The following is a 19,844-nucleotide window of genomic DNA, read 5'->3' as shown; positions in this document are numbered from 1 at the left end:
TGCGGGCACATCCCCAGTGGGGGGATGTGCAGAAGGCAGCTGATCGATGTTTCTCTCTCATCAATGTTTCTAACTCTCTATCCTTCTCCCTTCCTCTCTGTAAAAAAAAAAAATCAATAAAATATATATCAAAAAAAATAAAAGGAATCTTTTTTTCTGAGCAATAGGTCTCAATAGAGGGCTTAAAATACTCAGTAAACCCCACTGTAAACAGATATGCTGTCATCCAGGCTTTGTTGTTCTAGTTATAGAGCACAGGCAGAGTAAACTGAGCATAATCCTTAAGGACCCTAAGATTTTTGGAATGGTAAATGAGCATTGGCTTCAACTTGGAATCACCAGTTGCATTAGACCCAAGTAGGAGAGTCAGCCTATCCTTTGAAGTTTTGAAGCCAGGCATTGCCTTCTACTCTGCAGCTATGAAAGTTCTAGGTGGCACCTTCTTCCAACAGAAGGCTATTCTGTCTACATTGAAAATCTGTTGTTTAGTGTAGCCACCTTCATTAATTATCTTAGCTAGATCTTCTGGATAACTTGCTGTAGCTTCTACATAAGCACTTGCTGCTTTACCTTGCACTTTTCTATTATGAATTTGGTTTCTTTCCTGAAACCTCCTGAATCAACCTCTGCTAGCTTCAAACTTTTCTTCTGCAGATTTCTCGCCTCTCAGCTTTCATAGAATTGAAGAGAGTTAGAGCCTTGCTCTGGATTAGGCTTTGGCATAGGCGAATGTGATGGCTAGTTTGATCTTCTATCCAGACCACTAAAACTTGCTTCATATCATCAATAAGGCTGTTTCATCTCTTATCATTCATATATTTACTGGAATAGCACTTTACATTTTATTCAAGAACTTTTCCTTTGGATTTATATCTTGGTTATTTGGAGCAATAAACCTATCTTTTGACCTATCCTGGCTTTTGACATGCCTTTCTCACTAAGCTTAATCATTTCTAGCTTTTTATTTAAAGAAACCTGTGACTCTTCCTTTTACTTCAATATTTAGAGGCCACTATAGGGCTATTAATTGGCCTAATGTCAATACTGTTGGATCTCAAGAAACAGGGAGGCCAGAGGAAGGGGAAAGAAACGGGGGGCTAGCCAGTTGGTGGAGCAGTTAGACCATACACATTTATCAATTAAGTTTGCCTTCTTATATAGATGTGGTTTGCAGGGCCCCAAACAATTACCAATTATAATAGTAACATCAAATATCACTGATCACAGATCACCATAAAATAATAACAATAATAATAAATTTTGTAATACTGGGAGAATGAACAAAATGTGACACAGAAATAGCAAGTGAGGAAATGCTATTGGAAAAATGGCACCAATAGACTTGCTTGACCCAGGGTTGCCACAAACCTTTGATTTGTAAAAATTATGAAACACAATAGTGAGGTATACGTGTACAACATTATTACCTGCCTGATGTAGCTGCCACCACATACTCTTTTTTTTTTTTTTTTTAAAGCAGCTATTAACCTGCTCATAAGCTCGTGTTGAAACTGAATGCCTGAGCATGAGACCTTGTGACTGACTGTATGGTCTGATATCCTTATTTTGACATGGATCAACTTGGACTCTTATAAGTTTAAGTTATAAGAGAAGGACCCAAAAGCCTTGCTGACCATATGGAAATGGTATATTCAAATTGATAAACTGGTACAGCCACTATGGAAAACAGTATGGAAGGTCCTTAAAAAATTAAAAATAAAACTACTATATAACCCAGCAATTTCACTTCTGGGTATTTATACAAAGAAACAGTAACACTATTTTGAAATGATATATGTCCCCTATGTTCACTGCAGCATTATTTACAATAGCTAAGATATGAAAACAACCTAGGTGTCCATTGATAGATAAATGGATAAAGAAGATATTACTCAGCCATGCGACAACATGGATGGATGTAGAGAGTATTACGCTAAGTGAAATAAGTCAGACAGAGAAGGACAAAAACTATATGATTTCACTTACAAGTGGAATCTATAAAACAAAAAGTGAATAAACAAAATAAAACAGAAACAGACTCAGAGATATATAGAGAACTGATAGTTACAAGAGAAGGAAAAAATGGTGAAGAGGATTGAGAGGTACAAACTTCTAGTTATAAAATAAATAAGTCACAGTGATATAATGTACAGGGATAGAGAATACAGTCAATACTATAGTAATAACTTTGTACAGTGACAGATGGTTACTAGATTTATCACGGTGGTCACTTTGTAAGATACACAGGTGTCGAGTCACTGTGTTGTACACCTGAGACAAATATGATGTAGGTCAACTATAATTTTTTTTTTAATCACATTTGGCCTGGCTCTAGAGCAGTGGTTCTCAACCTTCTGGCCCTTTAAATACAGTTCCTCATGTTGTGACCCAACCATAAAATTATTTTCGTTGCTACTTCATAACTGTAATGTTGCTACTGTTATGAATCATAATGTAAATATCTGATATGCAGGATGGTCTTAGGCGACCCCTGTGAAAGGGTCGTTTGACCGCCAAAGGGGTCGTGACCCAAAGGTTGAGAACCGCTGCTCTAGAGGGATCTTTGTTTTTTGTGGAAAAGTGACAGTTTTGGGCGATACTTTATCTGCCACTCAGACCACCTGAAGCAAAGCCATTGGCTCAATGAGACCCTTAATGCACAGAAGTTTCCCTAAGTGTCTGGGTCTAGTTCAGTGATGGTTCTGCTCAGTTGAAAGCTGATGGTTTCACTGGGTGTCAGTAGCTATCCAGCTGAATCAGAACTTTGGAAGATAGGCTGCAGTATGGGCTGATCAGGGCAATGTGTGAATGAAAGCTGTTACCCTTACCTTAGACCAGGGGTAGGAAAACCATGGCCCATCAGCCAAATCTGGCCTGTTGCCTACATTTGTAAATAAAGTTCTCTTGGAACACAGCCATGTCCAGTCATGTATGTTCTGTGTATAGCTGCTTTCACACTATAATGGCAGAGCTGAGACCACAACAGATCATGAAGACAGTATTCATACCTACTTCTCTGTGGGCCACTCAGAAAGGTCACCAGAACACCTAATGATATCACCAAGGACATTCAAACTGCAAGCCAGGAAAATCCATCAGATTAAAACTGCCACCCTCATTCCACCATCTAAAGATTCAAGCTCAAATCCGGACATTTTCTTGACTGGCTGCTCTCCAGACTCAGAAACTGAGTTTATAATTGCTCCAACTATGATTCTTTGTCTTTTTTGTTCCATAGAAATGCCTCTTATTAAATAACTGATTGCTTATCTACAATAATAAAAGGGTAATATGCTAACTAGACCGGAAGTCTTCCAGACGTCATTCCGGATGTCCTTCCTGACAGAGCCAGGGCTGGAGAGAAGCCAGCCCGCATCCCAGGTGTCTGCGGGCAGCTCAAGGAAAGCCAGCCCGGGTCCCGAATGTCTGCAGCCAGCTCAAGGGAAGCCAGCCCGGGTCCCGGGTGTCTGCGGGCAGCTCAAGGGAAGCCAGCCCGGGTCCCGGATGTCTGCAGCCAGCTCAAGGGAAGCCAGCCTGGGTCCTGGGTGTCTGCGGGCAGCTCAAGGGAAGCCAGCCCGGGTCCTGGGTGTCTGCGGGCAGCCTGAGGGAAGCCAGCCCGGGTCTCAGGTGCCTGCCGGTGGCCGGAGTAGGGAAGCCCGGGTCCCAGGTGCCGGAGGGAAGCCGGTGCTGGTAGCCGGGGAAAGGAAGGCCTACTCTTGCACGAATTTTCGTGCACTGGGCCTCTAGTACAATATAAAGGCCTATCTTAGATGGAAACTTACCTATAACACTGCCTCCTGAAAGAAGACATCCTCATGTTTATCCTGTCCTGAGCAATGATGACACAGTTCAATACAGTAAGGCACTAATGCAGTACTGAAAGCCTTATTTCCACCAGGTCCCAAAAACTTTCTGTGATTCCCTCCCAAAGGAAGGCAGTGTGCTGCACACATTAGAACCTAAGTTTACTGGAAAGGACATCAACAAAGGACTGCCTCATTAGAAGAGACCTTATCCTCTGCAAAATCTCAACACTTACAGCAAGAATTTATAACTCTTTAGCCAGAGTTATATGAGATAACCACATAGCCTTAAACATCCTAACCACCCAACAATAAGGTGCTTGTGCTGTAACTGGTAAAAAAAAAAAAAGTTTTATGTTAATAAATCAAGAATTGTTACCCAAAACTTAAAAGGCCTTACTTAAAGATCAGATAACAATCTTTCATCAAATAGGCAACACTTCTTTCACTGATTTATTTAATTGATTACATTTTGGCACTGGGGAATCTCTACGCTAGGGAATTTTTCAATCCTTGGCTATCATTCTCATAATCACCATATTAACCTTCCTAGAGCACTGCATCCTCTCAAGAGTTATAAATGCCTTTCAACAACCACTCACATCCAATGTTATCTACCAGGATTAGACAACTTGAAGAATTCAGTGATCCCACCAGCCATGGCCAGATGACTTGGCAACTGTAGGGAACACAGCAATTGTATGACCATCCATCCCAATGCCTACATCAACAGTGGTAGCAAGAGTAACACTATGCTTGTTGACACTCTTAGCCTGCTGAATGACCAAAAGGAGGGATTTAAAAAAATAAAATAAGATACCAGGCTTGAAAATCCCTCAAGCAGAGCAAACCAGTTTGGCCACATAAGCAAAAGTTACTCTAGTTTATTTCATGAACAAAGTGATATGCAAGAGATTATTTCTTATAAATGCCTTTGATAATCAACTTAAATGATCTCCCTAAAATTGTATAAGATAATCACTTTTAACCAATCACTCTCACTTTAGAAGCCATCCTGATAGGGGAGGTGCATGTCATAGAAATAGAACAGTTGCTTTACAGCTATTCACACAGAAAAGACATTTTTCTTACAGACCCTGGGAAATTAGACCCGTTACAAGAAGAACAGGGCCGAACGATAAGGCAGCCTTGACCCCAGATGAGCTCCTCAGGGAAAAGAAGATACATTTTAAGCTCAGATCGAGGACAGAACCTATCTGAAGGCAGACAGCGTTCCAGGGCTAATCTCTGCAGTGACAATGATGGGAAGCAGACCCTGGGAACTCACTAGTTTTAATCCCCCACCCACCCTCTATCGGATACAATAAAAGCCGAGGTGGCACAACACCCCAAAATGGCAGCCCTCACGTTGTCACAAGATGGCCGGCAGGGGAGGGCGGTTGGGGGGCGATCAGGCAGGTAGGGGAGGGCAGTTGGGGGGCAATCAGGCTGGCAGAGGAGGGCAGTTGGGGGGCGATCAGGCCTGCAGGGGAGGGCAGTTGGGGGCCTAAACTGGCAGTTGGACATCCCCCAAGGGGTCCCAGATTGGAGAGGGTGCAGGCCGGCTGAGGAACACCCCCGCCCCTGCATGAATTTTGTGCACGGGGCCTCTAGTCCTTATACAGAATAAACGCTGGCTTGAAATGAAACGTCAGAGCGGCGCTTTGGGGGTATTACACCCGTCACTCTCAGATCACTGGCCATCTGAATAATGAAAAGCACCACAGATTCAACCCCCTCTCTACCTATGTGCCTCTGGTAGCTCCGGCCACCAGGACTCCTCCTGTCCCGTTTCCTAACCACAGGCTCTGAAATAAAACACTCACAAAAAGGAAATTTCTCTGAAATGTCCTTTGACACCACGCATCCTTCTAAATGAGGCCTTCACATGTAAAGTTTATTGCTCACTACAGTCCCAGAGGCAGCCACCGTGACAGAACTTTGTGGGTCAAGCGCTCGGCACCGGGAGAGCCTGTGGCTCGCCCACGGCACCCAGCGGTGACGCGGGTCACCCCGCCTGAGAACCCCCCCCCACCCCCCCCACCCCCCGCGCCCGGCACAGGGACTGGGCGGAGCCTCGCGGAGCGCGTCGGTCGCGCAGCCCCGGCCAGCGGTTCCTTCTCCCAGGGCTCCCAGCCCGTCACAAACGGGTCCCACCGGGAACCGGACGGAGAACTCGGACACCCGTGTGGGGACGTCCCGGGCGGCGGACGGAGCGCCACCCTGCCCCGCGGCCCCCCGGGCACCACTGTCACCGACGCGGAGACGACAAGTGAGGAACCCAGTGGAGAAACACCGGCGGGGCCTCTACGTGGGTCCGGCGGAGGGAAGGGGCGGGAGGGGGAGCAGCGCAGAACCGGGCCGCGCGGGGGAGGTGCTGGGCCCGGGCGAGGAAGAGGCGAGGCCCGAGCGGACTCACAGATCCAGGAGCTGACTGACCGGCTCCGGGTGGAGCATCGCGGCGGTCCCTCGAGAGCCTCCTCCGCGGTCCCAGGGCCGCCTGAACCCAGCCAGAGACCGTCCTTCAACTCCTGCTCCTTACACGAACGTAGGACCTCGTGACGTCACACGGCGTCTTCCGAGGACGGGGGCGGAATAGGCGAGGAGAACCCTGGGGGCGGAGTCTTTGAGAGCTTCGCGGCAGGGGCTGTGGCGATAAAATATAGACTAGCCCTAAGCTTGCGTGAAGCACCATGGGAGTTGTAGTTCTTCCACCTCGCGGGCTCCAGCTCCTGGCGGTTTCCCCGGGAGATGCAGTCTCACTCGCATCCCAGCGCGGTGCGCCTCCAACCGCGCGTTACTGAGCTGTCGCTGCGTTTACTACGGGGACGCATTTGATGGTGCGACATACGTTTAGCGGTGCAGAGTCTGGAGAGCTCTTTGGACATGGGCTCCATTACCGTTAAACGGAGCATTTTAGAGGATCCGGGGATAACTGCGGTTTACTGAGCACTTTCTGTGATGTGCGCACTGCGCTCTGTGCCTCCAATTATTAACCATGTTTATTAATTATTGAGTTGGAATTATTGAGACTTATTTTACAGATGAGGGCATTACATGCTAACAATAACCAAAAAAGCTCCGTAAGAATTTCATCACGGAGGTAGAGGTTTTATGTTAATATCAGAAAGGATTCTAAATGTCCACCCAGCAGTGTCATGAGGCTCTGGCTTGAAATAAATGACAAATAATTATTAAAGGATCTTAGGATATTCAGGTCAGAAGCACAACTAGGCACTATCCATAGTGTTGCGAAGAAGAGAAGCTGAGAGGTTTATTATTATTATTATTTAAATTATAGTTGGCATATAATAGTGATTGGATGTTTATGTACCTTACGATGTGATCGCCACACTAAGTCTAGTAACCACCAGTCACTGTGCCAAGTTAAAACTGAGAGTTTTTATAATAAAAAGTCACATTCCTGAGAAAAATCAGTGCTGCATTCTCAGCCTTTGGATTAGTTCACGATGGTCATCAGCCAGATGTCAGGTGGCCTGGAGACTAAACATTCTTTCCTGCTCTTCAGCGGGTTTGGACGTAGACGAGCTCAGGGGAGGCCCTCGGGCCTCACAAACCCAGAGACAGAAGGCAGCCAGCCGCCCAGGGTGGTCTGAACTGAAAAATTCCTAAGGAAAAGCGTAGGCCTGCAGCTTCCTTGACAAAGGTCAGTCTTTACCTTTGGAATTGTCTGTTGTCTCTGAGCATCTAAGATAACATACCTTTGAAATGTCAGAGTAGTTTGTTTTTCCAGACCCCTTTGCAGGCACCACCTGGGGCACCAGAGCAGGAGACCACAGAACCCCTGTTGGTTATCTTATTCCCCTGCATACCATTGAAACAGGAATTTTAGGGGAATATAGGCAGGTTTAGGGAATTTTTAGAATTGGGGTCCATGGAAAAAAAAGGGCTACGGACTGAGAGAGGGTACATTTCCATAACACAAGGAAGCCAGGGGCAGTTATATTTCCATTAGACAAGGGAACTGGAAGTAGCCAAAAAAGGTCTATATTTACAAAATAGAGAAGGAAGAAGCAGAGAAGGAATAAGAGGACAATGAGGGAGGAGGGCCTCAGGAGTCACTATAGTAACCAATTGGGGAAGGGGATATTGACCAATCAGAGAGGATGTCAGGACATAGGAACTGTAGCCTTTATAAACCATGGAAACAGGAAGTCCCTGGGACTCTTTCCCTCTCCCCACATGGGAGTCTGCACTTGTCTTTCAATAAATCTCCACCTTTGCTATACTACCCTCTGTCCGTGGGTTCATTCTTCGATTCTGGCGGACAAAGAACCCGGGTTCCAGTCCAAAAATTCCATTTCACCATCTCTATGAGCTGTCAATGTTAATTATTAACCATCCTGTACCCAACCAATGTAAAAGAAGTATGTGTCTCTACATTTTGCTTCTTATCCAATCTCAGAGGTTTCCCCACTTTGCTCTCTCCTGCCCCCTCATGTACTACAGATGAATGTCATGGAAACTTCCTTATGGCTTTTCCTTTGAGTCTAATGTATAAAATAAGCTGCAAAAGTGTTATTCTCTGGAGCGTTTTCTCAATCTGTTGAGATTTTGCTTCCCGGCAATTGTCTTATTTGGTTCAAATAAACTTTCTCTCAGACTGGATATTCTATCACCAATAATATATATATTTATCTCCAGGAACAACTGAAATGTTCAAAAGTTTAAGTTCCCATCCTAGTTAAAGCAAGAACAGAATTGCTTTGTCATACCTCAGCCTACTTGATTGTAAAATTTAGCAACCTGACCATAGTGAGTCCATTTTGTTTCTTCACTCTTTTCTCATAAAGAAGGGGCACCTTTCCCAGGTGGAATTCTCTCTCCTTGGACATGCTGCAGAGTACATGCTACTTTTTAGTGCTTTTTCATTCTTCCTTGTAGGTTAGTTTATTGTTTACATTACTGTCTTCCCTTTGTAAGCTCTTGAAAGTTGGAACCCAGTCTTTTCATCTCTTCAGGATGCTGCTCATTCATCAAAACATGTTTATGAAGCAACGAAGGAGGGGAGGGGTGGTGCTAGTGGCTGAGGACTCAGCAGTGAACACTTGCCCCAGACAAGTCAAAGGACAATCAGAATAACAGTTAAATGCTAAGAGGGAGTGAATTCTATGACAGCACCCATGGAGGGGTGGGCCGAGCAGGTCAAAGAGAAAAGGGTGATCTGTTAGGGACTTCAAATAGTTTGGGATGGCTACATGGAGAATGCTGAGAGGTAAGTGTAGAGCAGGGGTTGGCAAACTTTTTCTATAAAGGGCCAGATAGTAAATATTTTAGAGTTTGTAGGCCATACTGGCTTAGTCACAACGACTCAACTTTTATCTCAAACACAGCCAAAGACAATATGATATGGGGCAGAAATAGAATATTGGGGAGCACCTAATTGTAAGAAGTATTCATCATGCTCAGTTAACCGTGATTATTATGCTCTGACTAAAGAAAGCACAGGGGACCTGGGAGCTCACCCGGAAATACAGCCCATCCTCCCCATTTGGAGCTGCCTACAGACAGTCCTTGGATCACGTTAGACTCGACATAGGTCATTTTGTGGTTACGTCGCCATCACCCATTTATTTATTAAAAAAAAAAAAAAAAAGTTCCGTCATTTCGACGTATGTGCTTTATGTTTTTTATTATTTATTTACCACAAGTGAAGATCAGGAATTGTTATCTTTCTTTTAAATTTTTTTTACTGCTTCACTTGAGAGGCGCCAATATAATCAGGTCAGGAAGGTCAGAAAAGGAACAAACGGCACCAGGGCAATCAGGAAGGTCAGAAGGGGGAGATGAAACAATCAACTTTTATGGGAGACAGCTGCAGCCAGGGAGGTTACGGGAGATGGCCGCAGCCCGGGAGTAAACTGAAAAACAAACAACTTGATAAGAAACCAGACAGGCATTAACTCACAACGGCGCCAGATCCCCAGAAGAATGACCCCAGATTACTTCCCCCGTTTGCTAGAGAAGTATATAACCTGTGCTTAAACTCTTGGTCGGGGCTGACAGCCGCTGCTCTGCTGCGTTCAGAGTAAGCTGTGAGCCCCAACATGTTGGAAAATAAATAAACCCTTTGCCTTTTGCATGAGAAGCGTCTCTTGGTTCTTTGTGACAGCGACTTGCGTCCAGGGCGTTACACACTTCATTACTGCTGTGTATATGCTCCATGTGAGAGATGTAGGTGCTCACGTAGGTGGTTCCAACTTACAGTGAAAATCGAGTTACATTGTGCCGTAGGAACAGATCTCCGACCTAACCAGAGGACCTACTGTATTATCATGAAAAGATTAACAATCTTGTTGCAGAAACCAGAATGGCAGCCCGTTGAAGACCCCAGTCCTTTTGCATATCACTAAGCCCTTTGAAGACCTCTGCCCTTGTATATCACTAAGCCCTTTGAAGACCCCAGTCCTCTGCTTACCTGTTAAGTGCCCATTTGGCTGGATTACCAGTAGGGGGTGTGCAGGAAGCAGCCAGTTGATGATGTTTCTCATTGATGTTTCTGTCTCTAACCTTCTCTCTTCTTCCCTCTCTAAAATTCAATAAAAACGTATTTTAAAAAACAAGCAAACAAGGGCAGGGCCCTGTGCAGCTGCACAAGTGGCCTACCCATGAAGATGGCTCTTGGTGCATCCAAGCTCAGTACTTCCCAAAGAAAGTTAGTTCCAGCTACTGAGTGCTCAGGAACTCTCTGTCAAAATAAAATTCAGTGATAAATATGAATACAGGGAGACATTTTTACTAGCTGTGAAAGGGAACCAGATTTTCAGAAGTAGTGGCTCATCAAATACAATAAGAAGAACTTGTAGATCACATGATATGAGAGAGATTTATAGCCCAGATGTGGCAGTTGAAAGTTCAGATTGGGTAAGAACAAGATGTTCCTGTCTTTTAGTAAGGAAAACAGGATGTTGTTATTTTTGTGGTTTATCTTGGAAGCAAGGCTTTTAGGATTTCCTGTTAGTCAAGGCTTTTAGGAAGTTCCTGTTATTCATGGTTTATCTTGGAATGCAAGGTTATTAAGAGTGAAAGTCTCACCCTAGCTGGTTTGGCTCAGTGGATAGAGCACGGACTGAAGGGTCCCAGGTTCAATTCCGGTCAAGGGCACATGCCCAGGCTGTGGCTCGATCCCCAGTAGGGGGCATGCAGGAGCCAGCCAACCAATGATTCTCTTTCATTATTGAGCTATATATATATATATATATATATATATTTTTTTTTTTTTTTTCCCATTGATTCCAGAGAGGGAGAGAGAGATCGAAACATCAATGATTGACATTTATTGCGTGGTTAGAATAATGCTTTGTACACAGTAAACATTTTACAAAGTTCTAACTTATTTAATCCTCAAAGCAACCCTGATTGGTAAGTATTTTTACCATTATAGCCCATTTTCCAGGTGAGGAAACAGAGATGCAATGAGATTAAGACACATCCCAAGCCCACGTGGCTAATCAGTTGTAGAGCTGGGATTTGAAACCAAGCAATTAGGATGCAGACCTGAATTCTTAAGCATGACTATGTATATTGCTGACTCCACATTTTAAAAATAAAAACTTCACTGTCTTCACAATTACAAATTATAAGTATCAAAGATTTAGAGCAAATGGATATCTTAGCTATAATTTATTCCATCTTAATTTTGTAGTTTGAGAAACTTTCAGAAAAGTTTCTTTTCTTTCAGAAAAGATTTCTGGCAAAGAGGGGACTAGAACCTCAGTTTGCCAATCTCTTGATCAGTATATAATTATAAACCTGAGCCCGGCCAGGGTGGCTCAGTGATTGTCGACCTATGAACCAGGAGATCACTGTTCGGTTCCCGTCAGGGCACATGCCAGGGTTTTGGGCTTGATCCCCAGTAGGGGGCATGCAGGAGGCAGCCAGCAAATGATTCTCTTTCTTCATTTGTTTCTATCTTTCCTCCTCTCTTCCTCTCTGAAATCAATAAAAATATATTTTAAAAAAACACCACCCAAACCTGAACTTTAGATTATAACTCTAAAGAGGGCTGAAGATAAACAGCATAAAGGTAATAACGTACTATGTACAGGTTATTTCCAAGTAGGAGTGCCCTTAACTCATGCCAACGTGAAAATAACATGCTCTTTTTAGTTAATGTTTTTATATCTCATATTATGTTTTACTCTAAATTGGAAACAATAGTGCCCATGCTCATGAATTCTTGTGCACTGGCTTTTTTTTTTTAACTTAATTTATTTATTCTTATTTATTTTTTCAAGCCCTGCCCATTTCTCTGTCTTCAACTGACAATGTCCCCTCCCAATTCCTTGTCCTAAAACAGGCCAGTCCCACTTACCTCACCCTAAGTTTTTTTTTTTCCTTATTATTAAATTTATGTTTGTTATACTGGTTAATAAAATTATGCAGGTTTCAGGTGCGAAATTCTACAATACGTTATCTGTAAATGGTATTGTGTGTTCACCAACCCAAGTCAAGTATGCCATCCATCAAAATTTATCCCCACTATACCCTTCTCCACCTCCCCCCAACCCCTTCCCCAGGCAATCACCATACTGTTGTCTATGTCCATGAGTTCTTTCTTTTTTTTTCTTTTGTGCTCAATCCCTCCACCTCTCCCCAGCCTCACCCCCACAACTATCAGCCTGTTCTCTATCTATGAGTCTGTCTCTATTTTGCTTATTAGTTCATTTTGTTCGTTAGATGCCTCATATGAGTGAAATCATATGGTACTTGTCTTTCTCTGACTGGCTTATTTCACTTAGCATAATGCTCTCCAGGTTCATCCATGCTGTTGCAAGGGGTAAAATTTCTTTCTTTTTTACAGCTGAGTGGTAAAACAGCTGTGGTCCATTTACAATGGAATTTTTTGCATTGTTAAATTTTTCCATTGGCTAAACCTTTGATTTATTTTAGTTCTAAGCTATTTTGAGAGCTAAAGAAATTAATACTTTTCCTCCCACTTTCTAAATTCTTCTAGCTGGGCTAATCAAATTAACAGAGAGATGAACAGGCAGCCTCAGGGTGGCAAAACTTGGGTTCCCTTCACCATAAACCCGTGTCTTTCAAATTTCCAGGAGTTTGAGGCATACAATGTCTGACTCGGGATCCAAGCAGGAGAAAACTGGGCACGTTCAAACAGGATAAACAAGGAGATATTAAAAGAAGAGGCTGTTTACAAAGGAATGGGTAGAATGAAGGGAAAGCAGGGTTAGGGATGGCTCAATAAGCTAGGACTAGCAATAGCAGGAAGACCTTACTTCTCCGGGTCCTGAAAGGGTAGGGAGAGAGTAGTTACCAAACCTTGGAGAGAGTGGCCACTTAAAAGGAGCTATGGCTTTTGGGTCAGTAAAAGGACAGAGACAGTCTGTGGCAAGCCAGTCAGGAGGGAGGTGGAAGAGCAAATATTCTCACCCCTTCTCCCTCCTCCTTTTGCTCTCCTTCTGGTGCCTCTCAGAGCTTCAACCCAAACCAGAAGCTAGAGATCAAGGGCCCCAGGGTATGTAGTTAGAGCCCAGAATAGAAAAGGACAAGAGTGGACAAGAAATTTCCAATTCATCAACAGACCTCTGATTTTTAGATAAAGTAATGAAATCACAAACATTTTGAAAATTAGTAATAATAATACTCTGAGGCCAAATAACAACATATTCTCTTGGAGTTTACATTTAGCACGAGAGATAGAAAACAAATATACAAACAAAGCTATGTAGAGAGGAAGACTATAAAGAATAAGGCAGGCCCTAACCAGTTTGGCTCAGTGCATAGAGCATTGGCCTGGGGACTGAAGGGTCCCAGGTTCGATTCCGGTCAAGGGCATGTACCTTGGTTGCGGGCACATCACCAGTAGGGGGTGTGCAGGAGGCAGCTGATCAATGTTTCTCTCACATCAATGTTTCTAACTCTCTATCCCTCTCCCTTCCTCTCTGTAAAAAAATCAATAAAATATATTTTTTTAAAAATAAGGCAGGATTAGGAAGAGAGGCGGGAGGGGGGAGATGAAGCAGATTACAGGTGTGTCTTGTTTTATTGTGCTTTGCTTTATTGTGTTTTGCAGGTGTTGAGGTTTAGGCTTGAGCCTCACAAAATCTGACAAATGTCCAAGGGTAAGCTCGTTCTGTTCGCCTAAGCCTTGCACAAACATGCTCCCCTTGAGTGGTTATTTTACAGAAATTCCTGAAGACCATCACTCCTGCACAGCTCGCCTGAGAAAGGACGTCTGGCGCCAGCAGGAGGACAAAGGGCAAGGTCATAAAACTGCGATGGGGTCAGGGGTCATGGTCCTGATACCTGGGTGAAGCTGAAGCCCGGTCTGCAGCTCTCTCTGAGCACATAAAAAGCCTGCTCCTTCCCCAGTTCACCGTTGACTCTCAAGTCAGACCGCCTGCACCCCGGTGCCTGAAATAAATATTACTTTGATTACACTGAGCCTTGAGTCCGTTCTGTGTGACCCCGGCCCAACCCCGAATCTTTCAATAACAACTCGCTTTATTGTGGTACTTGCTTTACTGCAGTAATCTGGAATTGAACCTGCAACATCTCCGAGGTGTACCCATACTTTTGCTTGTGTGGGATCTAGCGCCAAACCAGAAGTTGGAGCACTCTGCAGACAGGACGTTGGGGGAGGAGAGGAGAAGTACAGGGAACCTGTGGAAGCAAAGAAAGGAAATCATTTGATTGCCTATGCCTTGGAGCGTAGTTGGTGGTTTGTGAGTGCTTGCCCTACGTCAGTGGTTCTCAACCTTGGCTGCACATTAGAATCACCTGGGAATCTTTTTAAAATCCTGATTTCTGGGCCCCATCCTCTGGAAATTCTGTTTCTTTGTTATGGGGTGGGACCACAACATTAGTAACAAAGAAACAGAATTTCCGGAGGATGAGGCCCAGAAATCAGGATTTTTAAAAGATTCCCAGGTGATACTAATGTGCAGCCAAGGTTGAGAACCACTGCCCTAAGTGTTTTGATATTGTAACCTTGAGGCATTTACAGGCTTAGATTTTGGGTTGCTTCTGTAGGCAGCCACACATTAGAGCTACCTCAGTCTAAAGGCCTCCTTCCTTTTTTTTTCTCTTTCTTTCTTTTTTTAATATATCGTTATTGTTTCTATCCCCATCTCTCCCTCTCCATTCCTCTCTGAGATCAACAAAACTATATTATTTTAAATGTGCTTGGTAAAGTTTGAAAGACTGAGGAAATCCATATGGCTGAATGAAGGCTGGAATAGTGGGAGATAGGATCAGAAAAGCCAGATCAGGTAAAACCTTGATGATCAAAGGACTGAATTTGAATGTTATTCAAAATGAAATGGAAAACATTGAAAGTTTAAAGAAGGAGATTCATACCACTTGGGCTTGTCAATATAAGAAACATTAAAACCTGTAGAGAATTTTTGTGAGTTTATTTGAGCCAAACTGACAATTGCCAGGAAGCAAAAACTCAACGGATTGAGAAAATGCTCCAGAGAATGGCAGTTTTGAACCTTATTTTATACATTACAATCAAAAGAGAAGACATAGCCAGGCCGGTGTAGCTCAGTGGTTGAGCATCAACCCATGAACCAAGAGGTCATGGTTCGATTTCCATCAGGGCACATGCCTAGGCTCAATCCTAGTAGTGAGCATGCAGGAGGCAGCCAGTCAATGATTCTCTCTCATCATTGATGTTTTTATCCCTCTCTCCTTCTCCCTTCCTCTTCCTGAAATTAATAAAAAAAGAAAGAGAGAAGACATAGCCCTGGCCTAGTGGCTCAGTTCATTGTAGCATTGTCCTGTACACCAAAAGGTTGCTGGTTTGATTCTTGGTTAGGGCACATACCTAAATTGTGGGTTTGATCCCCAGTCGCTGCGTACAGAAGGCAACCAACTGATGTTTGTTTCTCACATTGATGTTTCTCTCTCTCTCTCTCTCACTTCCTCTCTCTAAAAAGTCAATAGAAACATGTTCTCAGTGAGAACTTTTTTAAAAAGGGAAGAGAAACCATAAGTGGGTTACAAGAAAAGTGGGTTGGGGAGGGACCTCTGGGATTGGATAAAAAGTAAACTTTTACACAGGTGTCTACAGTATAGTTACCAGTCAACAATTAACATGATAACAATAACAATGAGGGGATTTGTGGTCTCTGCAGAGCGGTGCCTGCGCTTTGAGGGGTCCAGAAAAAGGAAATTACTTTGACATTCCAAAGGTATGTTATCATAGATGCAAAAAGACAATAGACAGGCTCATTAAGGTAAAGATTGACTCTTGTTAGGGAAAAATACTGCCTTAGGACTGCCTACCCGCCATGAACTGCTTTTAGTTAAAAAGTTTTAATTTTAAAGCATCTGTCTGGTTACTTTGGGTCTCTGAGTTTGTAAGGCCGCCTTGCAGGCCTTCCCCGAGCTTGTCAGGTGTAATATGTGGCCCCTTTTCGTCCACAGGCTGCAGTGTTAAGAATGGAGGGGCTGCGGGGAGTGACTCACAGCATGTACTGAACAGAGCTGAGCCTGGCGGTGGTTCCCTCAAAAGCTACCCCTCTCTTTAGCCCCCACCTACCACCCTCAGCCCCTCTCCTGAGCAGGTGGAAGGTGCCCTCTTGGGAAAGAATCTCTGCTGATGGCGAGCAGCAGGTGCATCTACGGGACCTCCTTGTCTGGGGCTCTGCCGCCTTCAGTCCTGGGCTGCTGTCATGGCAGTGATAGTGTTAGGGGCAGAAATAGGATATTGGAAACTAATTCTAACGATAAGAAATATTAACCATACTCTGTTAACCATGATGGTTCTGTTCTGATTCAAGAAATCACATTCTATTTAACTTCATAAATATTTACTTCATTCTATTTAATTCTGTTCTAACCTGGCTGAGAGTTGTAAGCCCTGGCACACTGGAGCTAACATTGGAATGCAGTCCATCCTCTTGTCCCGAGAACTGCCTATCATTATGGGAAGATTTACAACCTCGTGGCCGAAACAATCTAATCCAGGAGGCACCTGCTCTTTACAACCCCAGCCCTATTACCTGTAATCTGGGGCCGGGGCACATGCCTTCTATGACACTCCCACCCCCCACCGCAGCCTGCATAACTTGTAACCTGTAATGATTATCCCGTGCCCACTTTCCCATACCTGTGATTCCTACTTCCCCACGTAATCTTTGTCCTTTAACCAATATAAGCAGCTGTTTTATGGTGGGGTGGCAGAGCAGATTTTTGTGGATGACCTGCTGCTCTCCCATGCTGCTGGCAGTATTGGAATAAACGCTCATATATGATTTAACCCTGTCTCTGCTTAATTGGCTCAAGTAGTGATAGGCAGCCCAGACCCCTTTGTTGTCTGGTTATAATGGCACTTGGAATCCCTGCATGACAGACTGCTAAACCTCAGAACCATGGAGCCTGCATGTGGCCAGAAGCTTGGGCTCTGACCTGAAAGTCAACCCTTTATTTTTGCCTAAGATGAGTGTGATATTATTTGTGATAAACATATATTTGGTCTTCATCTTGTTTCTGGCATAGAGCTCCTAAAACCTTTGGAATTTCCTAAGAGCAATGGGGATGTTTTTGTTATAGTATTTGGTCTTTTGTCCTTGGTTCCTGAAATAGCTCCAGGGCCATAAAGGTTAAAAGACTGTCTTGTTATTTATTCATAACAAGCCCCTTTCAGCTACACCTGAGTTTACGTTAATGAGGTGACTTTTGGAAAACTCCTAAGAATGGGGGCTGGCTTCTGGAGAATCCAAGCATGTAATTAGAGGGCTGGAATTTTCAGTCTCACCTCTCACCTCTGGGGAGGAGAGGGGAGAGGAGAGGAGATGGATGTTAGGTCTATCACCAATGGCCAGTGATTTAATCCATCCGGCCCATGTAATGAAGCCTCCATAAAATCTCAAAGAACAGGGCTTGGTCAACTTCTAGATCGGTGAACATGTAGAGATTTGGGGAGAATGGTGTTTCCAAACAGGCCCTTCCCACAAAACTTGCCCTATGCATTTCTTCCAAATGGCTGCTCCTGAATGATATTCTTTTATACTAAACTGGTGATTTAATAAAATGTTTTTCTGAGTCCTGTGAGCCACACTAACACATTAATTTAACCCAAGGTGGGGTCATGGGAACCGCCAATTTATAGATAGTAGGTCAGAAGGCAGGTAACAACCTGGACTTGTGATTGGCATCTGAAGTGGAGACAGGGTGGGGAGGGGACTTGTGAGACTGACCTACTATCTCCAGGTGGATCTGACACTATATCTCCAGGTAGATACAGTAGTGTCAGAATTTAAATTGTAGGACACTCAGCTGATATCAATGAATTGCTGGATGTGTGGAAGACCCAGACAACTGGTGTCAGAGTGAAATGGTGTAGTAGTGAAGTATTGAGAGTAGAGGAGAAACACGTGGAGGTGAGTTTTCTATAGACTGAATCACTTCTTGGTAAGTCAATTTCTTCACTTGTAAATGAGGATAGTACTATACAGTATGTCCTGGGTTATGTGGGAGATCCGTTCCTACGGCGCGACGTAATGCGATTTTCGCCTTAAGTCAGAACCCACCTACATAAGCACCTCCGTCACTCACATGGAGCACATACACAGCAGTAATGAAGTGAAACAGTAAAAATATTTAAAAGAAAGATAACAATTCCTGACCTTTATTTGTGGTAAATAAATAATAAAAACCATAAAGCACATATGTCGAAATGATGGAACTTTATATATATATATATATATATATATATATATATATATATATATAAATAAATGGGAGATGGTGACGTAACCACTAAACAACGTACATACGTCGAATCCGACGTAACCTGAGGACTGTCTGTAGTACTTTTACCGGCCCTGCCTGGGCACAGTCTGGTCTGGGACCTTTCTCGTGTCAGGTGACCTCCAGTTTCTTGACTTTTCCAGGAAAAATTTCGAGGATTAGTCAGAATGAGAAAAAGCATGTTTTATTCAGGTAGAGAAAAGGACACCAGGGTGCGGGCACTGCTGTGAAAGAAGCAAAAGTTTCCATCTGAGTGACCGTGGGCCAAGTCACCAGTGAGTTGCACACGTGGTCAGTGAATTCTTAAGATTTTCAGTGTTTCCAAAGAGGTGGGGGGGGGGGGGGGAGGGGGGAGGGGAGGTTGTTGCTGAATTTTGTGGCACCAAATTCTCACTCCACCTTCTGGTTGGGAGAGGGTCTTGTTCCTAAAATGGCCCATTCAAAAGTGTTGTGGTGGTCATCCCCCTGGCGTGGGGACCCTTCGGTTTGTGGTGTCAATTGTTATTATAATGATGGCATAATGTGCTTTGGGGTTGTTCTCTGGTCAGTTTTGCCTCTATCTTGGACTGGTCTGGATCTAACGAGTTTTCGTTATCTACCCCCCTGACTCTGATGATTTAAACCATCTGCAATTAGGCATTTCAGTTAGGGAGGATAGAGTCTTGTGATTTATTAGCCCGCTGTTAATTGCTCAGCTGTTCCGGCCATTTGTTTAACCATTTGTCTGATTCCTCATTCCTCTTGCCTGGGAATTTCCTAGTTTCTTACTAACCTATCTCAGTACCTTATCCCAAACCCATGAGGACAGCCCTAGATGGTTGTTCAGTGGTTAGTGTTGACTCTCAGACTAAAGGGTCATGGGTTCGATTCCAGTCGAGGGCAAGTACCTCGGTTGCAGGCTCAATCCCCAGCCTGGTCAGAGCATGTGAGGGAGGCAACCAATCAATGAGTCTCTCTCACATCAATGTTTCTCTCTCTCTGTCTCTCCCCCTCCCTTTCACTCTCTCAAAAAAAAAAAAAAAAAAAAGCAATGGAAAAAATATCCTTTGGTGAGGATTAACAAAAAAACAAACAAACAAACACAAGGACAGATATGTCTCAGAATTTTAACATTTCAGGATTTTAGAAAGCTATCATGGTGCATATACCAGGTATTATGAGACACCTCCATGAAAGTCTAAGACATAATCAAACATTAATATTCCTGCATTGGAAGATATTATGGTAGACAACTCACAAGGTGGCCCCTGGTGTTCACTTTTTTATGTGGTCTTGTCCCTTCAGGTGTGGGAAGGACCT

At 43.8% G+C, this 19,844-nt stretch overlaps 1 protein-coding gene across 1 annotated transcript in view; it reads right to left on the bottom strand.

Moving 5' to 3' along the window:
• Positions 1-6,346, bottom strand: part of AMN1 (antagonist of mitotic exit network 1 homolog) — a 33,159-nt gene extending 26,813 nt beyond the window's left edge. The window contains exon 1 of the mRNA XM_070410478.1: positions 6,223-6,346. Coding sequence (XP_070266579.1) covers positions 6,223-6,260 — 38 coding nt within the window. The 5' untranslated portion in view covers positions 6,261-6,346. The remainder of the gene's footprint in view (positions 1-6,222) is intronic.
• Positions 6,347-19,844: the final 13,498 nt, after the last annotated feature.

This window comes from Myotis yumanensis, unplaced genomic scaffold (genome assembly GCF_028538775.1).
Source record: "Myotis yumanensis isolate MYYU_CA2020_CCGP unplaced genomic scaffold, mMyoYum1.0.hap1 SCAF_3, whole genome shotgun sequence".
NCBI lineage: Eukaryota > Metazoa > Chordata > Mammalia > Chiroptera > Vespertilionidae > Myotis > Myotis yumanensis.
The sequence above is the reverse complement of the archived record's forward strand: the minus strand, read 5'-3'. Positions and strand labels throughout refer to the sequence as shown.